This window comes from Hordeum vulgare, chromosome 4H (genome assembly GCF_904849725.1).
Source record: "Hordeum vulgare subsp. vulgare chromosome 4H, MorexV3_pseudomolecules_assembly, whole genome shotgun sequence".
Lineage (NCBI taxonomy): Eukaryota > Viridiplantae > Streptophyta > Magnoliopsida > Poales > Poaceae > Hordeum > Hordeum vulgare.
The window spans coordinates 70456810-70474862 of NC_058521.1; the positions used below are offsets into that span (position 1 = coordinate 70456810).

Sequence of the window (18053 nt, forward strand, 5' to 3'; positions counted from 1 at the left end):
GAAATTCTTCCACGCAATTGACGAGCATCACCTCGCCACCGTCGACAAGATGTTTCAACCATTGTTGTAGGATTTCATGTACACAATGCAAGATCATCCTATACCATCTCATTCATAGCCACCACTCAATTCTAGGATGCGAGGTCAGTAGCGCCTTGACGTAATTCAATAGCGAAGTGAGGATGTGATCGCCATACTAGAGAAGCAAGCGATGATGGTTCTGAATAACCATCACAGATCTGTCCAAACTAAACTGAGGAGGCCTTGCTTCGCTAGCTTCCCAACAAAGCTGAAGCTGCCAACACATCGTCGGATAGAGAAGAAACTAGAAGACCAATACACGGACCATCACCTCCACTTCACCTAACAACGACGTCGAACACCACCTACACAAATCGTAGGAAAGAAATGAAGCACAAGACCTTACCGTGACCGAAGCTTCACACTCCCTCCACCGGCGCCAATCAATATCGCGTGAACGACCATAGAACCGAGAGAAATTCTTCCACGCAATTGACGAGCATCGCCTCGCCACCGTCGACAAGATGTTTCAACCATTGTTGTAGGATTTCATGTACACAATGCAAGATCATCCTAGACCATATCATTCATAGCCACCACTCAATTCTAGGATGCCAGGTCAGTAGCGCCTTGACGTAATTCAATAGCGAAGTGAGGATGTGATCGCCATACTAGAGAAGCAAGCGATGATGGTTCTGAATAACCATCACAGATCTGTCCAAACTAAACTGAAGAGGCCTTGCCTCGCTAGCTTCCCAACAAAGCTGAAGCTGCCAACACATCGTCGGATAGAGAAGAAACTAGAAGACCAATACACGGACCATCACCTCCACTTCACCTAACAACGACGTCGAACACCACCTACACAAATCGTAGGAAAGAAATGAAGCACAAGACCTTACCGTGACCGAAGCTTCATACTCCCTCCACCGGCGCCAATCAATATCGCGTGAACGACCATAGAACCGAGAGAAATTCTTCCACGCAATTGACGAGCATCGCCTCGCCACCGTCGACAAGATGTTTCAACCATTGTTGTAGGATTTCATGTACACAATGCAAGATCATCCTAGACCATCTCATTCATAGCCACCACTGAATTCTAGGATGCCAGGTCAGTAGCGCCTTGACGTAATTCAATAGCGAAGTGAGGATGTGATCGCCATACTAGAGAAGCAAGCGATGATGGTTCTGAATAACCATCACAGATCTGTCCAAACTAAACTGAGGAGGCCTTGCCTCGCTAGCTTCCCAACAAAGCTGAAGCTGCCAACACATCGTCGGATAGAGAAGAAACTAGAAGACCAATACACGGACCATCACCTCCACTTCACCTAACAATGACGTCGAACACCACCTACACAAATCGTAGGAAAGAAATGAAGCACAAGACCTTACCGTGACCGAAGCTTCACACTCCCTCCACCGGCGCCAATCAATATCGCGTGAACGACCATAGAACCGAGAGAAATTCTTCCACGCAATTGACGAGCATCGCCTCGCCACCGTCGACAGATGTTTCAACCATTGTTGTAGGATTTCATGTACACAATGCAAGATCATCCTAGACCATCTCATTCATAGCCACCACTCAATTCTAGGATGCCAGGTCAGTAGGGCCTTGACGTAATTCAATAGCGAAGTCAGGATGTGATCGCCATACTAGAGAAGCAAGCGATGATGGTTCTGAATAACCATCACAGATCTGTCCAAACTAAACTGAGGAGGCCTTACTTCGCTACCTTCCCAACAAAGCTGAAGCTGCCAACACATCGTCGGATAGAGAAGAAACTAGAAGACCAATACACGGACCATCACCTCCACTTCACCTAACAACGACGTCGAACACCACCTACACAAATCATAGGAAAGAAATGAAGCACAAGACCTTACCGTGACCGAAGCTTCACACTCCCTCCACCGGCGCCAATCAATATCGCGTGAACGACCATAGAACCGAGAGAAATTCTTCCACGCAATTGACGAGCATCGCCTCGCCACCGTCGACAAGATGTTTCAACCATTGTTGTAGGATTTCATGTACACAATGCCAGATCATCCTAGACCATCTCATTCATAGCCACCACTCAATTCTAGGATGCCAGGTCAGTAGCGCCTTGACGTAATTCAATAGCGAAGTGAGGATGTGATCGCCATACTAGAGAAGCAAGCGATGATGGTTCTGAATAACCATCACAGATCTATCCAAACTAAACTGAGGAGGCCTTGCCTCGCTAGCTTCCCAACAAAGCTGAAGCTGCCAACACATCGTCGGATAGAGAAGAAACTAGAAGACCAATACACAGACCATCACCTCCACTTCACCTAACAACGACGTCGAACACCACCTACACAAATCGTAGGAAAGAAATGAAGCACAAGACCTTACCGTGACCGAAGCTTCACACTCCCTCCACCGGCGCCAATCAATATCGCGTGAACGACCATAGAACCGAGAGAAATTCTTCCACGCAATTGACGAGCATCGCCTCGCCACCGTCGACAAGATGTTTCAACCATTGTTGTAGGATTTCATGTACACAATGCAAGATCATCCTAGACCATCTCATTCATAGCCACCACTCAATTCTAGGATGCCAGGTCAGTAGCGCCTTGACGTAATTCAATAGCGAAGTCAGGATGTGATCGCCATACTAGAGAAGCAAGCGATGATGGTTCTGAATAACCATCACAGATCTATCCAAACTAAACTGAGGAGGCCTTGCCTCGCTAGCTTCCCAACAAAGCTGAAGCTGCCAACACATCGTCGGATAGAGAAGAAACTAGAAGACCAATACACAGACCATCACCTCCACTTCACTTAACAATGACGTCGAACACCACCTACACAAATCGTAGGAAAGAAATGAAGCACAAGACCTTACCGTGACCGAAGCTTCACACTCCCTCCACCGGCGCCAATCAATATCGCGTGAACGACCATAGAACCGAGAGAAATTCTTCCACGCAATTGACGAGCATCGCCTCGCCACCGTCGACAAGATGTTTCAACCATTGTTGTAGGATTTCATGTACACAATGCAAGATCATCCTAGACCATCTCATTCATAGCCACCACTCAATTCTAGGATGCCAGGTCAGTAGCGCCTTGACGTAATTCAATAGCGAAGTGAGGATGTGATCGCCATACTAGAGAAGCAAGCGATGATGGTTCTAAATAACCATCACAGATCTGTCCAAACTAAACTGAGGAGGCCTTACTTCGCTAGCTTCCCAACAAAGCTGAAGCTGCCAACACATCGTCGGATAGAGAAGAAACTAGAAGACCAATACACGGACCATCACCTCCATTTCACCTAACAACGATGTCGAACACCACCTACACAAATCATAGGAAAGAAATGAAGCACAAGACCTTACCGTGACCGAAGCTTCACACTCCCTCCACCGGCGCCAATCAATATCGCGTGAACGACCATAGAACCGAGAGAAATTCTTCCACGCAATTGACGAGCATCGCCTCGCCACCGTCGACAAGATGTTTCAACCATTGTTGTAGGATTTCATGTACACAATGCAAGATCATCCTAGACCATATCATTCATAGCCACCACTCAATTCTAGGATGCCAGGTCAGTAGCGCCTTGACGTAATTCAATAGCGAAGTGAGGATGTGATCGCCATACTAGAGAAGCAAGCGATGATGGTTCTGAATAACCATCACAGATCTGTCCAAACTAAACTGAGGAGGCCTTGCCTCGCTAGCTTCCCAACAAACCTGAAGCTGCCAACACATCGTCGGATAGAGAAGAAACTAGAAGACCAATACACGGACCATCACCTCCACTTCACCTAACAACGACGTCGAACACCACCTTCACAAATCGTAGGAAAGAAATGAAGCACAAGACCTTACCGTGACCGAAGCTTCATACTCCCTCCACCGGCGCCAATCAATATCGCGTGAACGACCATAGAACCGAGAGAAATTCTTCCACGCAATTGACGAGCATCGCCTCGCCACCGTCGACAAGATGTTTCAACCATTGTTGTAGGATTTCATGTACACAATGCAAGATCATCCTAGACCATCTCATTCATAGCCACCACTCAATTCTAGGATGCCAGGTCAGTAGCGCCTTGACGTAATTCAATAGCGAAGTCAGGATGTGATCGCCATACTAGAGAAGCAAGCGATGATGGTTCTGAATAACCATCACAGATCTGTCCAAACTAAACTGAGGAGGCCTTGCCTCGCTAGCTTCCCAACAAAGCTGAAGCTGCCAACACATCGTCGGATAGAGAAGAAACTAGAAGACCAATACACGGACCATCACCTCCACTTCACCTAACAATGACGTCGAACACCACCTACACAAATCGTAGGAAAGAAATGAAGCACAAGACCTTACCGTGACCGAAGCTTCACACTCCCTCCACCGGCGCCAATCAATATCGCGTGAACGACCATAGAACCGAGAGAAATTCTTCCACGCAATTGACGAGCATCGCCTCGCCACCGTCGACAAGATGTTTCAACCATTGTTGTAGGATTTCATGTACACAATGCAAGATCATCCTAGACCATCTCATTCATAGCCACCACTCAATTCTAGGATGCCAGGTCAGTAGCGCCTTGACGTAATTCAATAGCGAAGTGAGGATGTGATCGCCATACTAGAGAAGCAAGCGATGATGGTTCTGAATAACCATCACAGATCTGTCCAAAATAAACTGAGGAGGCCTTACTTCGCTAGCTTCCCAACAAAGCTGAAGCTGCCAACACATCGTCGGATAGAGAAGAAACTAGAAGACCAATACACGGACCATCACCTCCACTTCACCTAACAACGACGTCGAACACCACCTACACAAATCATAGGAAAGAAATGAAGCACAAGACCTTACCGTGACCGAAGCTTCACACTCCCTCCACCGGCGCCAATCAATATCGCGTGAACGACCATAGAACCGAGAGAAATTCTTCCACGCAATTGACGAGCATCGCCTCGCCACCGTCGACAAGATGTTTCAACCATTGTTGTAGGATTTCATGTACACAATGCCAGATCATCCTAGACCATCTCATTCATAGCCACCGCTCAATTCTAGGATGCCAGGTCAGTAGCGCCTTGACGTAATTCAATAGCGAAGTGAGGATGTGATCGCCATACTAGAGAAGCAAGCGATGATGGTTCTGAATAAACATCACAGATCTATCCAAACTAAACTGAGGAGGCCTTGCCTCGCTAGCTTCCCAACAAAGCTGAAGCTGCCAACACATCGTCGGATAGAGAAGAAACTAGAAGACCAATACACAGACCATCACCTCCACTTCACCTAACAACGACGTCGAACACCACCTACACAAATCGTAGGAAAGAAATGAAGCACAAGACCTTACCGTGACCGAAGCTTCACACTCCCTCCACCGGCGCCAATCAATATCGCGTGAACGACCATAGAACCGAGAGAAATTCTTCCACGCTATTGACGAGCATCGCCTCGCCACCGTCGACAAGATGTTTCAACCATTGTTGTAGGATTTCATGTACACAATGCAAGATCATCCTAGACCATCTCATTCATAGCCACCACTCAATTCTAGGATGCCAGGTCAGTAGCGCCTTGACGTAATTCAATAGCGAAGTCAGGATGTGATCGCCATACTAGAGAAGCAAGCGATGATGGTTCTGAATAACCATCACAGATCTATCCAAACTAAATTGAGGAGGCCTTGCCTCGCTAGCTTCCCAACAAAGCTGAAGCTGCCAACACATCGTCGGATAGAGAAGAAACTAGAAGACCAATACACAGACCATCACCTCCACTTCACTTAACAATGACGTCGAACACCACCTACACAAATCGTAGGAAAGAAATGAAGCACAAGACCTTACCGTGACCGAAGCTTCACACTCCCTCCACCGGCGCCAATCAATATCGCGTGAACGACCATAGAACCGAGAGAAATTCTTCCACGCAATTGACGAGCATCGCCTCGCCACCGTCGACAAGATGTTTCAACCATTGTTGTAGGATTTCATGTACACAATGCAAGATCATCCTAGACCATCTCATTCATAGCCACCACTCAATTCTAGGATGCCAGGTCAGTAGCGCCTTGACGTAATTCAATAGCGAAGTGAGGATGTGATCGCCATACTAGAGAAGCAAGCGATGATGGTTCTGAATAACCATCACAGATCTATCCAAACTAAACTGAGGAGGCCTTGCCTCGCTAGCTTCCCAACAAAGCTGAAGCTGCCAACACATCGTCGGATAGAGAAGAAACTAGAAGACCAATACACAGACCATCACCTCCACTTCACCTAACAACGACGTCGAACACCACCTACACAAATCGTAGGAAAGAAATGAAGCACAAGACCTTACCGTGACCGAAGCTTCACACTCCCTCCACCGGCGCCAATCAATATCGCGTGAACGACCATAGAACCGAGAGAAATTCTTCCACGCAATTGACGAGCATCGCCTCGCCACCGTCGACAAGATGTTTCAACCATTGTTGTAGGATTTCATGTACACAATGCAAGATCATCCTAGACCATCTCATTCATAGCCACCACTCAATTCTAGGATGCCAGGTCAGTAGCGCCTTGACGTAATTCAATAGCGAAGTCAGGATGTGATCGCCATACTAGAGAAGCAAGCGATGATGGTTCTGAATAACCATCACAGATCTATCCAAACTAAATTGAGGAGGCCTTGCCTCGCTAGCTTCCCAACAAAGCTGAAGCTGCCAACACATCGTCGGATAGAGAAGAAACTAGAAGACCAATACACAGACCATCACCTCCACTTCACTTAACAATGACGTCGAACACCACCTACACAAATCGTAGGAAAGAAATGAAGCACAAGACCTTACCGTGACCGAAGCTTCACACTCCCTCCACCGGCGCCAATCAATATCGCGTGAACGACCATAGAACCGAGAGAAATTCTTCCACGCAATTGACGAGCATCGCCTCGCCACCGTCGACAAGATGTTTCAACCATTGTTGTAGGATTTCATGTACACAATGCAAGATCATCCTAGACCATCTCATTCATAGCCACCACTCAATTCTAGGATGCCAGGTCAGTAGCGCCTTGACGTAATTCAATAGCGAAGTCAGGATGTGATCGCCATACTAGAGAAGCAAGCGATGATGGTTCTGAATAACCATCACAGATCTATCCAAACTAAACTGAGGAGGCCTTGCCTCGCTAGCTTCCCAACAAAGCTGAAGCTGCCAACACATCGTCGGATAGAGAAGAAACTAGAAGACCAATACACATACCATCACCTCCACTTCACCTAACAACGACGTCGAACACCACCTACACAAATCGTAGGAAAGAAATGAAGCACAAGACCTTACCGTGACCGAAGCTTCACACTCCCTCCACCGGCGCCAATCAATATCGCGTGAACGACCATAGAACCGAGAGAAATTCTTCCACGCAATTGACGAGCATCGCCTCGCCACCGTCGACCAGATGTTTCAACCATTGTTGTAGGATTTGATGTACACAATGCAAGATTATCCTAGACCATCTCATTCATAGCCACCCCTCAAATCTAGGATGCCGGGTCAGTAGCGCCTGCACGTAATTCAATTGAACGAGAATGTAACCAGAAGGTCCAACTTCATTACAACAAATACACACCATTAGAGGGGGTCAACGAGAATGTCACGATCTCGGGTGACAAAGGAACATGAATGCTCCCAAATCCAAAATAAAAGGAGCGTGAATGCACGAATTAGAGGGGGTCAACAGAGGAATATTTCTTCCTCAACAGCATAAATAAGGCACGGAAGAAAAAAAAGTTGAAAAAAAAAAGAATCCATCTATGCACTCATGCACATGGACGCACGAACGCATCCGCTCTGCCGCACACTGCCCAAAGAGGGCCATCACCCATCAGGTCCGGCCCTTTCACCCCTAGCTTGAGGCATGCTCCCTTTCCGTGAAATGACTTTTGACCAATCGGGGTCGGGGATCTGTCGCTAAAACCCACGCTGAGAATCAGGGGCGGTGAGACCCACCGTCGCCGTGAGTGAGTGCTGATTCCGGGGTTGAACGGGGCAGCCTCGCTCGCTCCGCGCTCCACTGGTAACTGAAGCTTATAAACCTCGGGCTCGCCGACATCTCTGCGGAGAGTAGAGGGGTTGGGTGAGAGAAGCAGATGCTTTTGTCGGGCATGGTGGGGAGCAGGCGTCGGGAGCTGCAGGAGAGGGACCGGAGGCGGCGGGAGGAGGAGGAGAGCGCGTGGCGGGAGGAGCGGGAGCGGGAGAGAAGGGAGGCGGCGGCGGAGAAGGAGAAGGGGAAGGGGAAGGAGAGGGAGGGGGAGAATGGCGGAGAAGGCGGCAAGTTCGGTCAGCAATTCGCCAGGGTGTTCCTGCCGCAGCTGTACGGGGATAGATTGGTGAGCGCTTCTTGAAATCCTTGATTAATTCAGTGCTCGGCGTAGTACTGCTTGATTCTTCGATCGACCGGAATCGGCTATCCGTCGGATGTTGTTAGCGAGCCCATTTGGTTAAATTCCAGAAAGAGAAAATACATAGAGTTGTATCTGACCTAGGTTTTTCTTTTTATAGTTTTATTGTGCATCTGATGCTAAAGGTGGACTGGATGTTTACCTATCGTGTTTTGTGAATCTTGTCTTGTGCAATGTTGTTTGGAAGATTCCAAGCTGGTTCTGCTTTTGGATGTGGGAATAGATGAAGTGTTCCCTTGGATTGATCCACTCTGTCTGGTGTCAGGGGAATTTCCTCGGTGGATGTACATTCTTGAGCACGGATGCCATTCGGCTTCCAGCATTAGGAGTATCTTTTTTTGTCAATCTTTCTTAGTTCAGTTGTCCTTGATGAGAATGGAACAGTTTACTCTGTGTTTCATTTAGCTGGTTAGAGTTATTGCTCTGCTTTGCCATGCTTCTACAGATAATGCATAGTTGACATTTTGTGTGAATAAGTGGTATTTTGGCTATTGATATAATTGCTGCCTTCATGCGTTTACAGCATCAACATATATGTGATTCCACACATTTGTAAGTAAACCTGAGAATGGTTTTATACTTGAACCATAACCGTACATTTATCTCTTAAAACCATACTTGAGCCATACCCATTTAATGTCATTTTCAGCCCAACCAAAACTGAACCCACTATTTTTTCCACCCAAACCAATTTAAACCCAATACATAACCGTGGGTTTAAACCCAGTACATAACTATGGCTTTGCTTCAATGTACATATGATTGCACAAATTGACATGTTAAGAAGCAAATGAGATAGAAAAGGCATAAGTGCATCTACGACAGTTTGGGAACAAAGTTATCCTTGAGATACAGTTAGCATATAGCAAGAGGCAAAAAGAAAATGGCCACGGCTGAAAAGCTCACTCACAAGTGTATTAAAACCAAATTGCTTAGCCAAAGCACAAGCAAATACTTCCGATTTTCATGTGGTGTTTCCCCATGATACATAATTACATACTGCATTACATCATGCACGCGTATCAAAGATACACGTTCTCGGTCGTCGTTGGTTATTGCACATAACCAATGCCTAGAAACCTGTTTGGATCCATAGTTTATAACCGCTAATAACCAAACTGTTTAAACCCATAACCAACTATACCCAAACTGGTTTCTCCACATACCCAAACCAAAACCAAACTAAAAAAAGCTCAGCCCAATAAAACCTGAACCAATCAAACCCAAAGTAAGAACCGAACCGTTACGCCCGGTTTTTTAATAAGCATTCTCAGGTTTATTTGTAAGAGAGGAAGTAAAATAGAAACAAAGAGACAACTAGTTTTTAGATTAACTCATAGTCCCTTGGTTCACAAATATTAGATGTTCTGGATATTTCATTATGGACTACATGCGGACTGAAATGAGTGAACAAACACACTAAAATGTATCTATATACATCTGATTAAGAAAAAAAGTTAAAACATCTTATATCTGTCAACAGAGGGAGTACTTCTTTTCAAGAATGCCCGAAGTCATAAGTACAAATCGGATGTGTTGGAGTGCATATAATTAAGAAAAGCTTGGTTTCTTCTCATTGCCTCTTTAATCCCTTAACGAGGAGTAACTTCTAATTGTTTATTCACTAGGAATAGAATTTTTGTGCTGGCGTTAGGTAGTGGTGAAATGGTGATGTTCTCATCGCATCACCCTATGGAAAACAAATCCGAGATAGAGGGACAAATTGAGCATACTCTTTTCTGAACTCATTTGAACTTAGTGTTAAGTACACTAGTAATAATATGTTCTTTATTGACAAAACTGATATCTGAAATCATTTCCCCAGCATGATAGATATGATACTTAAAATAGAAAGTTTTTATATTTATTATACTGTTTGTGTAAATCATTGCTTGGTTTAACGGTAGCCAGCGTCTTGTATTAATTCACCATGTGTAAGATGCATTATGCATTAATTTTTCGTCTGGTGCATGGAACAAGTACTATTCAGATGTCGTGGCAACGTGTTGTGAATATTTTTCATATTTTCGGCTGTTATTCCAGGCTTGTTTTAATGGCGTAGTATCATTGGGTGGCATCTAGTCTGTCACATGATACATCATGTAGTATTTTTTTATAGCTTTGTCTTCGAGCTGTGATCATATTACACATTTTGTTCACATTGTTAACAAGTACTCCCTCTGTAAGGAGATATAAGAGCGTTTAGATCACTACTTTAGTGATCTAAACACTCTTATATTTCTTTACGGAGGGAGTACTTATGTGTTGTATAGAAAAAATAATAAGCCCTTATTTAATGATACTATGTAGAAAATTCCACCATCATTCAACCAGTACCTTCAGAATCAGCCTACTGGACTGGTTTCCCTAAAAGGTCAAAGTGGCAACACATGGCGTGCAGAGCTGGCTTCAGACAATGAAGGATTCTTCTTTGTGAAGGGATGGAAGGAATTTGTTAGAGACCATTCAATTGAGACGGGTCACTTCTTAACGTTCCGTTATGATGGACGCTCACAATTCTCAGTGGTTATCTTTGATGGAATGTGCATTGAGAAGCCTTCAGCTTTTCATGCTAAGCCTTGCAAGAATCTGGTTGTTAAACTAGAAAGTGGTAAAGGGGACATGGACATCAATGCAGCTGATCCATCACAAGTATCGGCTGCGCCCTTGGGGGAGAGTAATGAAGCCACAATGAAGAGGGTTACAGAAATGGATGCAGATGGCTCTACATCGAAGAAGCGCTCTAGTATCTTGGAAAATGGTATGCCTGAAGCTTCGGCTGTTGCATGTAATGTGGCACCAACGAGCCTTAACATGGACATAAATGCAGCTGACCCACCAGAGGCAGTGGTTGTTCCCTTAGAAGAGGGCAATCGAACCACTAGGAAGAGGGTTAGAGAAACCGATGCAAATGACTCTGCATTGCGGAAGTTCTTGAGGGTTAGAGAAACCCATGCAAATGACTCTGCATTGCAAAAGTCCTCGAGGGTTAGAGAAATTAAATTAGAAAGTGGTAAAGGGGACATGGACATCAATGCAGCTGATCCATCACAAGTATCGGCTGCGCCCTTGGAGGAGAGTAATGAAGCCACAGTGAAGAGGGTTACAGAAATGGATGCAAATGGCTCTACATCGAAGAAGCGCTCTAGTATCTTGGAAAATGGTATGTCTGAAGCTTCGGCTGTTACATGTAAGGTGGCACCAACGAGCCTTAAAATGGACCTGAATGCAGCGGACCCACCAGAGGCAGTGGTTGTTCCCTTAGAAGAGGGCAATCGAACCACTAGGGAGAGGGTTAGAGAAACCGATGCAAATGACTCTGCATTGCGGAAGTCCTTGAGGGTTAGAGAAACCGATGCAAATGACTCTGCATTGCATAAGTCCTCGAGGGTTAGAGAAATTGATGCAAATGACTCTGCATTGCAGAAGTCCTTGAGGGTTAGAGAAATCGATGCAAATGACTCTGCATTGCAGAAGTCCTTGTGGGTTAGAGATATCGATGCAAATGGCTCTGTATTGCAAAAGTCCTCTATTGCCTTAGACAAGGATAAGAAAAGGTGTCCTGCAGCTTCAGTCGGTACTTACAAGTCAGCTTCAACAAGTCTTGACAGTACTGAAGGTAAACCTGTCTTCAATTTTGAAAATGGTGTATGATTCATATTGACATAGTCAGAGTAGTAACATCTCTTGATGCGTAGGCCGGCGAGGATCTATCGTCTGTTATCTAACAAAAATAGCTAGTAGCAATTGACAGTCCAATTATTTGAACTTTTGGGTTGACAAGCCAACAATGTGCAGTGTGCATATTTGCACAATAATTGCATAAAGGACTTGCGCCATTCATACCATGTCTAAACTAGGACACTACAGCTTACACTATTATTGGTTGTCATTCATCGTCATAACTCAGAAGGTCATCTGGTGTGTCAATACATGCATGTATTTGCTAGAAGAGACCATCTCTGAGCTCTAGGTTAGAGATGGCTAATATCATTTTTATTAACATTATGTGTGAAAAATTAATGCGTTGGCTATTTGAAAGTGGTAAGGATACTTATATTTCACTTACAAACATGCTCTCCATATCACAGATTCTGATTCCTCAAGCAGCATGTTAGAACAAAGTATCTCTTGCATCAAGTCTGAATTGACATCACCCATTCGGCTCGGAGTGAGCAAGGATGCTGCTAGACGGGGTAACAGTAAGTAGTCCATCCAAAAACTCTTCTGATATCATTAAGCATGTACAATGTGTGATTAGTAAGAAATACAGTTACTATAAGTGTGTGATTTCTATAAATAATTTGATGATATTGGACTTGTCAGATAGCGCGACGGGTAAGAGACAACTAAAAGTAATATCACAAAGGCCACGGATAACTGAAATACAGAAGGACAATACTCTGCTGAGGGCAAAGCAATTTAAATCCAAGAATCCTTTCGGTCTTCAGATAATGAAGGAGTCTTATGTATATGTTGGGTTTTTCTTGGTAATACCTTTTCCACATATCTTACTACTTCTATTGAGTTACAGACTATCTCTTCTTTGTTAGGTTTCTATAACCATTTTTTTTTTGTATGGGGACGAAGAGCACTGAGTGTCGTTTGGTTGGCTAACTGTGTGAAACTACCAAGAGTTATTCCTGGCTGGTCTCATTCATTTGGGCATGAACTGGATTCTTTAGTGCATATTTTGAATTACAACTCGTTTAGTTTTTCAATTTATTTTATCTCAGTTAGATAATTTTCTTGATGACTTTGCTCAGTGAATTCATTGGTTTCAAGTTTTCAACATCTGGCTCTGCAGCGGTACTTATGAGATAAATTTCTGCTGATCTTTGTCGATAAAATTGTCAAGTTGTGTGAATGACGTGATAACTCGAGTGATGGAGTATGTGGTTGTCAATCCAAATTATACATGTGAAGAGACTAGAAAAACATATTGTTGCAGAACTTTGACAAATATATAACTTGAAATAAAAATTCTCGCCAAAGTAATAACCCGAAATTTGGGCTGACCTAGTTTAGGTCACAGTAGGGGAACGGTTATATTACAGGGTAAATCCACGAAATATGCGAGCACAGGTGCCTAGTCTAGGAGTTGAACCTGAGTGGACTGGTTCGCAATTATATTTCAGATCTAGACAGTAGTAGTGTCGTATACCTGTGTATTTGATCCTTGCCTTATTTGTGTTGTTAGTCCTTTCCTGAATCACTTCCTTGTACTGCAGAATCTACCCTGTGAATTTGTAAGGGAGTGTCTTCCCCGTGCCAACAGGAAGTTAAAGCTCTGGAATCCGCAAGGAAAGTTTTGGGATGTTAACTATGTCTTCAACAGCAAACGCTCTGTTGGCGCTTTGAGTGGTGGCTGGGGCAAGTTTTCTCTAGACAATAATCTGGAGAAGTTCGATGTGTGCGTCTTCGAGCTCTTTTCGAAGGACAACATAAAAGTATACATCTACAGAGTCGTCCCAGAAATAACCCCATTCCTCCCTGGCCCTGGCAAGAAATAACAGTCATGTGCACATGTCGAGGCAGTGTCCTCTTCCATTATCTGAAAAAATTGTCGGGGGTCTGTCTGCAATTCCACCGATCCATGGGCTCTAGAAGGCAATAAGAACACAATATTCAATTATTGGTGACATTTAAAACAAAATAATTGACCCTCTGATAAATGTAGCTATGTTCTTATTGGATTGTTGAGTAAATCGGCTAGCCCCAGTTGTGTCTGTTTGAGAATAATCGTGCCATTTGTAATTCTGCATTATTTGAACAGACTGTTATTTCTACTAGGTTGAATTGATGCCCTTTAGTTTGCAGTTACTCCCTCCGTCCCATAATATAAGATCGTTTTTGACACTAGTGTAGTGTCAGAAACGCTCTTATATGCTGGAACGGAAGGAGTATAATTTTAGATGGAAAGTTGGTGATATACATTGCTGCATTTTTGGGTGGCTTATCGTCGAATAATATCTGCCTCGTCAGATAACCCACATGGGCTGATAATAATATGTGCTTGACTGCTTGTGCATCTCTGGCCAGCTTTGCCTGCCTGGTGGTTGCGAACACGTGGCTCTAGTGTGCAACTGAAGGCTTGAGTAATGAAAGGAGAAAATCGGTTGCTAACTGTGAAATGTTCTGGTTATCACCTTCGCCTGTTCCGGGAAAACTGTTGCCAGATTGACTTTCTTGTGATCATGCTAGCTCAACCACTGTTACTTTTCTAGCTGCGACCTGTGAGGCTGATTACAGAATGCATGCCATTCTAGTGTCTAGAACACAGAGTCATCAGTTTCAGAGCTTGCATTCAGTTGCACACTTGTGTGTGCATGTGGATGTGGTGGTGTGAGTTGAACAAAAAGAGAACTCTCATGCGAAAATCCTCTTTTGAGCCCGGGCTCAGCTGCTCCCGTTCACGAAAAAAATAAAAAAAAATACTAGAAAAATTCAAGAAAATTCATTTTTTTTTGTGTTAGATAATTTGATGCGTGAGCTCCCTTTCAAATTTCATCTTATTTGGACATCTGAGCAGCACTTAGCAAAAAAGACAAATCGAGTCAGAAAAATTTGTGAACAGTCAACCTTTTTCAGATCCAGATTTATCTTTTTTGCTGAGAGCTGCTCAAATATCTAAATAAGATGAAATTTAGAGCGGACCTCACGCATCCCATTATCTACCATCCAAAAAAAATTAGAATTTTTTAAAATTTTATAGTATTTCTTTTGATTTTTTTTTTGGTGAGCGGGGATGCAGATGAGGCCGGAAGCAAAAACGCCCCTCTCAAGGTTTATCTCTATGTGTGAAGGATAGCCAACGAACAGTTGCATGTTGGCGTGGCACCAAACCTGACAGCGTATTGCTCAAAAAAACCCTGACAGTATATACAGTTCACAACCTATCCATGTTGCTGGGAACCAACCGGCTGGTTGCTTGCTTCACTTGGTCGGTTACAGATGGACGCACCGGTCTGCGGCAACCAACACTGCGTACGTACGTCAGATCGTGACCGAACATGTGTCGGCACAGCACGTGGTCCAGAAAAGTCTCTCACTTCTAAGGTCTTGATCAAGGCTTCAAGAGGCTTTCTTCAGGGAGTTCTGTACTATGATTGACTTCTTTGCAGCACTGTGCTAGTATCAGTGAAGTAACACCAGCAGGTTAATTGATCAGGACAACAGGTATAGTAGCATCTGAACATGTTAGGTGGGGTTATGGTGATTGGGTTAGTAAGATCATCATTAGGCCTCTCCCGGGCACCATCAGGCAGGCGGTGTTAAGATCCCTAATTGCCAGAATGGTGACCCTGATGTGATGTGAGAGGGGGTGCTGTTGCAGTGTGTTGTTAAGTGCAACATTTATGAAGCCGGAGACTTTGGGAGGCTTCTGGTTTTCTGCTTCACGTGCTGCTTGGAGATGTTGGTGACGGTTCCTCAATTGAATGGCCCCTTGATTTAGGTGGGTTCGTGATGGCGATGCATCTGCATCTACGAGGTTGGTGGCAGGCAGACAACCTTTGCCATGCTCATCGAATCCCAATGCTAACAACACAATTGCCAACGGCTCCAGTCAGAACGAAAGATTAGATAATGGAAGAGCAATGTCCATACGGGATTGTGATCTCGGTCATCCTAGTGTTGTTGATAAACATGTCATGCACTCGATATACAAAACCAAAAATTAGACGATTCAGAGGGAAAACAATTGTTTGTAGTTGGGAATAACTGATGCCAAGAAGAAGTACAACTCTTCAGCCCCAAAACAAAAAAGTCTTGTGAGAAAAAGCAAAATCACACGTGTATATGAGATACGTATCAACTATGCACACACTACTGAGTACTGAATACTGACTGATGCACCGATGGTTTCTGCATTAACTTTTGGAGCTCGTCTGATCTGATCAGATTGGCGCGGTTCTCCCGTTCCTGGATTTCTTGACCAGGAAGAGCTTCTTGAGCAGCCTGAGCATCAGCAGCAGGCTCCATCTCCGACGCCGGACCACCATGTGCCTGCCAGAACGCTTCCTCGTCTCGATGACACCACCCTCATCGCCGTCGCCGTCGCTGTAGAACCACTCGGCCTCCTTCATCATCGCCATCGTCATCAGCCCACCTCCCTTGCTCAGAGGGCTGAGAGGGCACACCGGCGGCGCGCGCGCGAGTTCTTCGTTGAAGTCCTCCCACAGCATATCCATCTTCTCGTCACGGCCCCACGGCACGCCGCCACCGCCGCTGCTGCCGCCATCGTCCTCCTCCTCCGCGACGACGAACCACGGCGGAGGGAACGGCGCGAGCTTGCACTGCCCGTCTGGGACAGTGGGGAAAGTGAACTCATCCATGGTGGCCTACCTTGCTTGCAAAGTTGCAAATCCCTATGGTGTAGTGTGTAGTATGTATTTGTCGACCACTCGATTCCTATATATATATATATATATATATGGAGGTGGTAGTCTGGTACTATGAGGTACGTGTACGAGCAGTGGTGGTAATGGAGGTTTCATCAATTTCACTTTCATGGACGGTGGAACATCCTCATCTTTCTAGTACTAAACTGAACTGTGCCGGGAAAAGGCATGGTGCATGGGTGCTGTGGTTGGCCATAACTAAGCTTCAAGAGATGGATGGCTAAGCAAGTGATGATGCGGTGATGATGTCCCGGGTACGGGTAACTTGGTTCCGTTCCAGGGGATCGAGCTGCTTCCCCTGACGAAAATTGCCAGATGGGTTTCAGGCTCCTTTTCTAACAAAAGGACTCGAAATTTAGAATGGGGAAAATACAGTTTTTGAGATGTCATGTATTCAAGATTTCTATGGGAACCAAAACCATGGGAAAACTTTCGAATCGTCATTTGAATTTCACGCAGGAAAAGCAAAGGACACAAAGTGAAAAGGAAAAACATTTGGTAGGGCCTTTGGTTTTCTCCAAACAACCTATGTAATAGCTCATTTCATAAGAATTTCAAAGGAGTATGTGGTATATTTCTTTTTAGGGGAAACAACATGACTCGGATATGTATTTTTTTATTAAGTTTCCAACAATAAGTACAACCAAAGGTCGGGTATCTCTTATCTTTCCGTGAAAATTGTATTACTCATACTAGTCGTGATCAAAATAAGGTTAGCTCTCTGTTGCGGTTGAGCTAGCTACCGCTGATTGTAACTCCTTGGTTGTTTGAGTAATACAAATTTTCATCCGCAAAAAAAAAAAAAGGTCGGGTAGCAATTCCTTTGTTCTAAACATATCACCAAAGATTTTTCTTTTTTCCTATAGTAGTCACATCCTCCAAAATTCCTATGTTTTTTACTTTCTTCCAAATAGACCTAGGCTTTTCCGTGCCGGGCCGGGTTTCAAAAAGCCCAACCCAAAATCCCAAGCCCGACAAAATGACTGTTTTTCGTACTATAAATAATAAGATAATTATTTTTAGGGATTAATACTATAATACTATGCTTATATTTTATTTATATAAAGAAGGAAAAATCTTGTTTTGCCGTGCATTTGCTTGGCTTCGGGCTGAAAAGTGAGGCCCGAGCCCGGCCCGACCCTGATGTCGGGCTTCAGTCC

General features: G+C 44.5%; 2 protein-coding genes across 3 annotated transcripts; one reads left to right on the forward strand and one right to left on the reverse strand.

The window, feature by feature from the left end:
- Positions 1 to 7929: 7929 nt before the first annotated feature.
- On the forward strand, positions 7930 to 14290 carry LOC123447915 (B3 domain-containing protein Os11g0197600-like). Of its 2 annotated transcripts, XM_045124637.1 has the most exons (6): positions 7936 to 8419; positions 10802 to 11102; positions 11505 to 12110; positions 12583 to 12693; positions 12818 to 12981; positions 13723 to 14290. In XM_045124637.1, exons 1-6 carry the CDS (start codon positions 8180 to 8182, stop codon positions 14002 to 14004), a joined length of 1704 nt encoding a protein of 567 aa, XP_044980572.1. In that variant the 5' UTR covers positions 7936 to 8179; the 3' UTR covers positions 14005 to 14290. The 2 variants fall into 2 exon arrangements, with proteins under 2 accessions (XP_044980571.1, XP_044980572.1); XM_045124636.1 differs by having other exon boundaries at positions 7930 to 8419; positions 10802 to 12110.
- Positions 14291 to 16177: 1887 nt separating this feature from the next.
- LOC123451218 lies at positions 16178 to 17042 on the reverse strand. The gene has a single exon (XM_045128228.1). The coding sequence runs from the start codon at positions 16825 to 16827 to the stop codon at positions 16390 to 16392; it is 438 nt and encodes a 145-aa protein (XP_044984163.1). The 5' UTR covers positions 16828 to 17042; the 3' UTR covers positions 16178 to 16389.
- Between the last annotated feature and the right edge of the window lie 1011 nt (positions 17043 to 18053).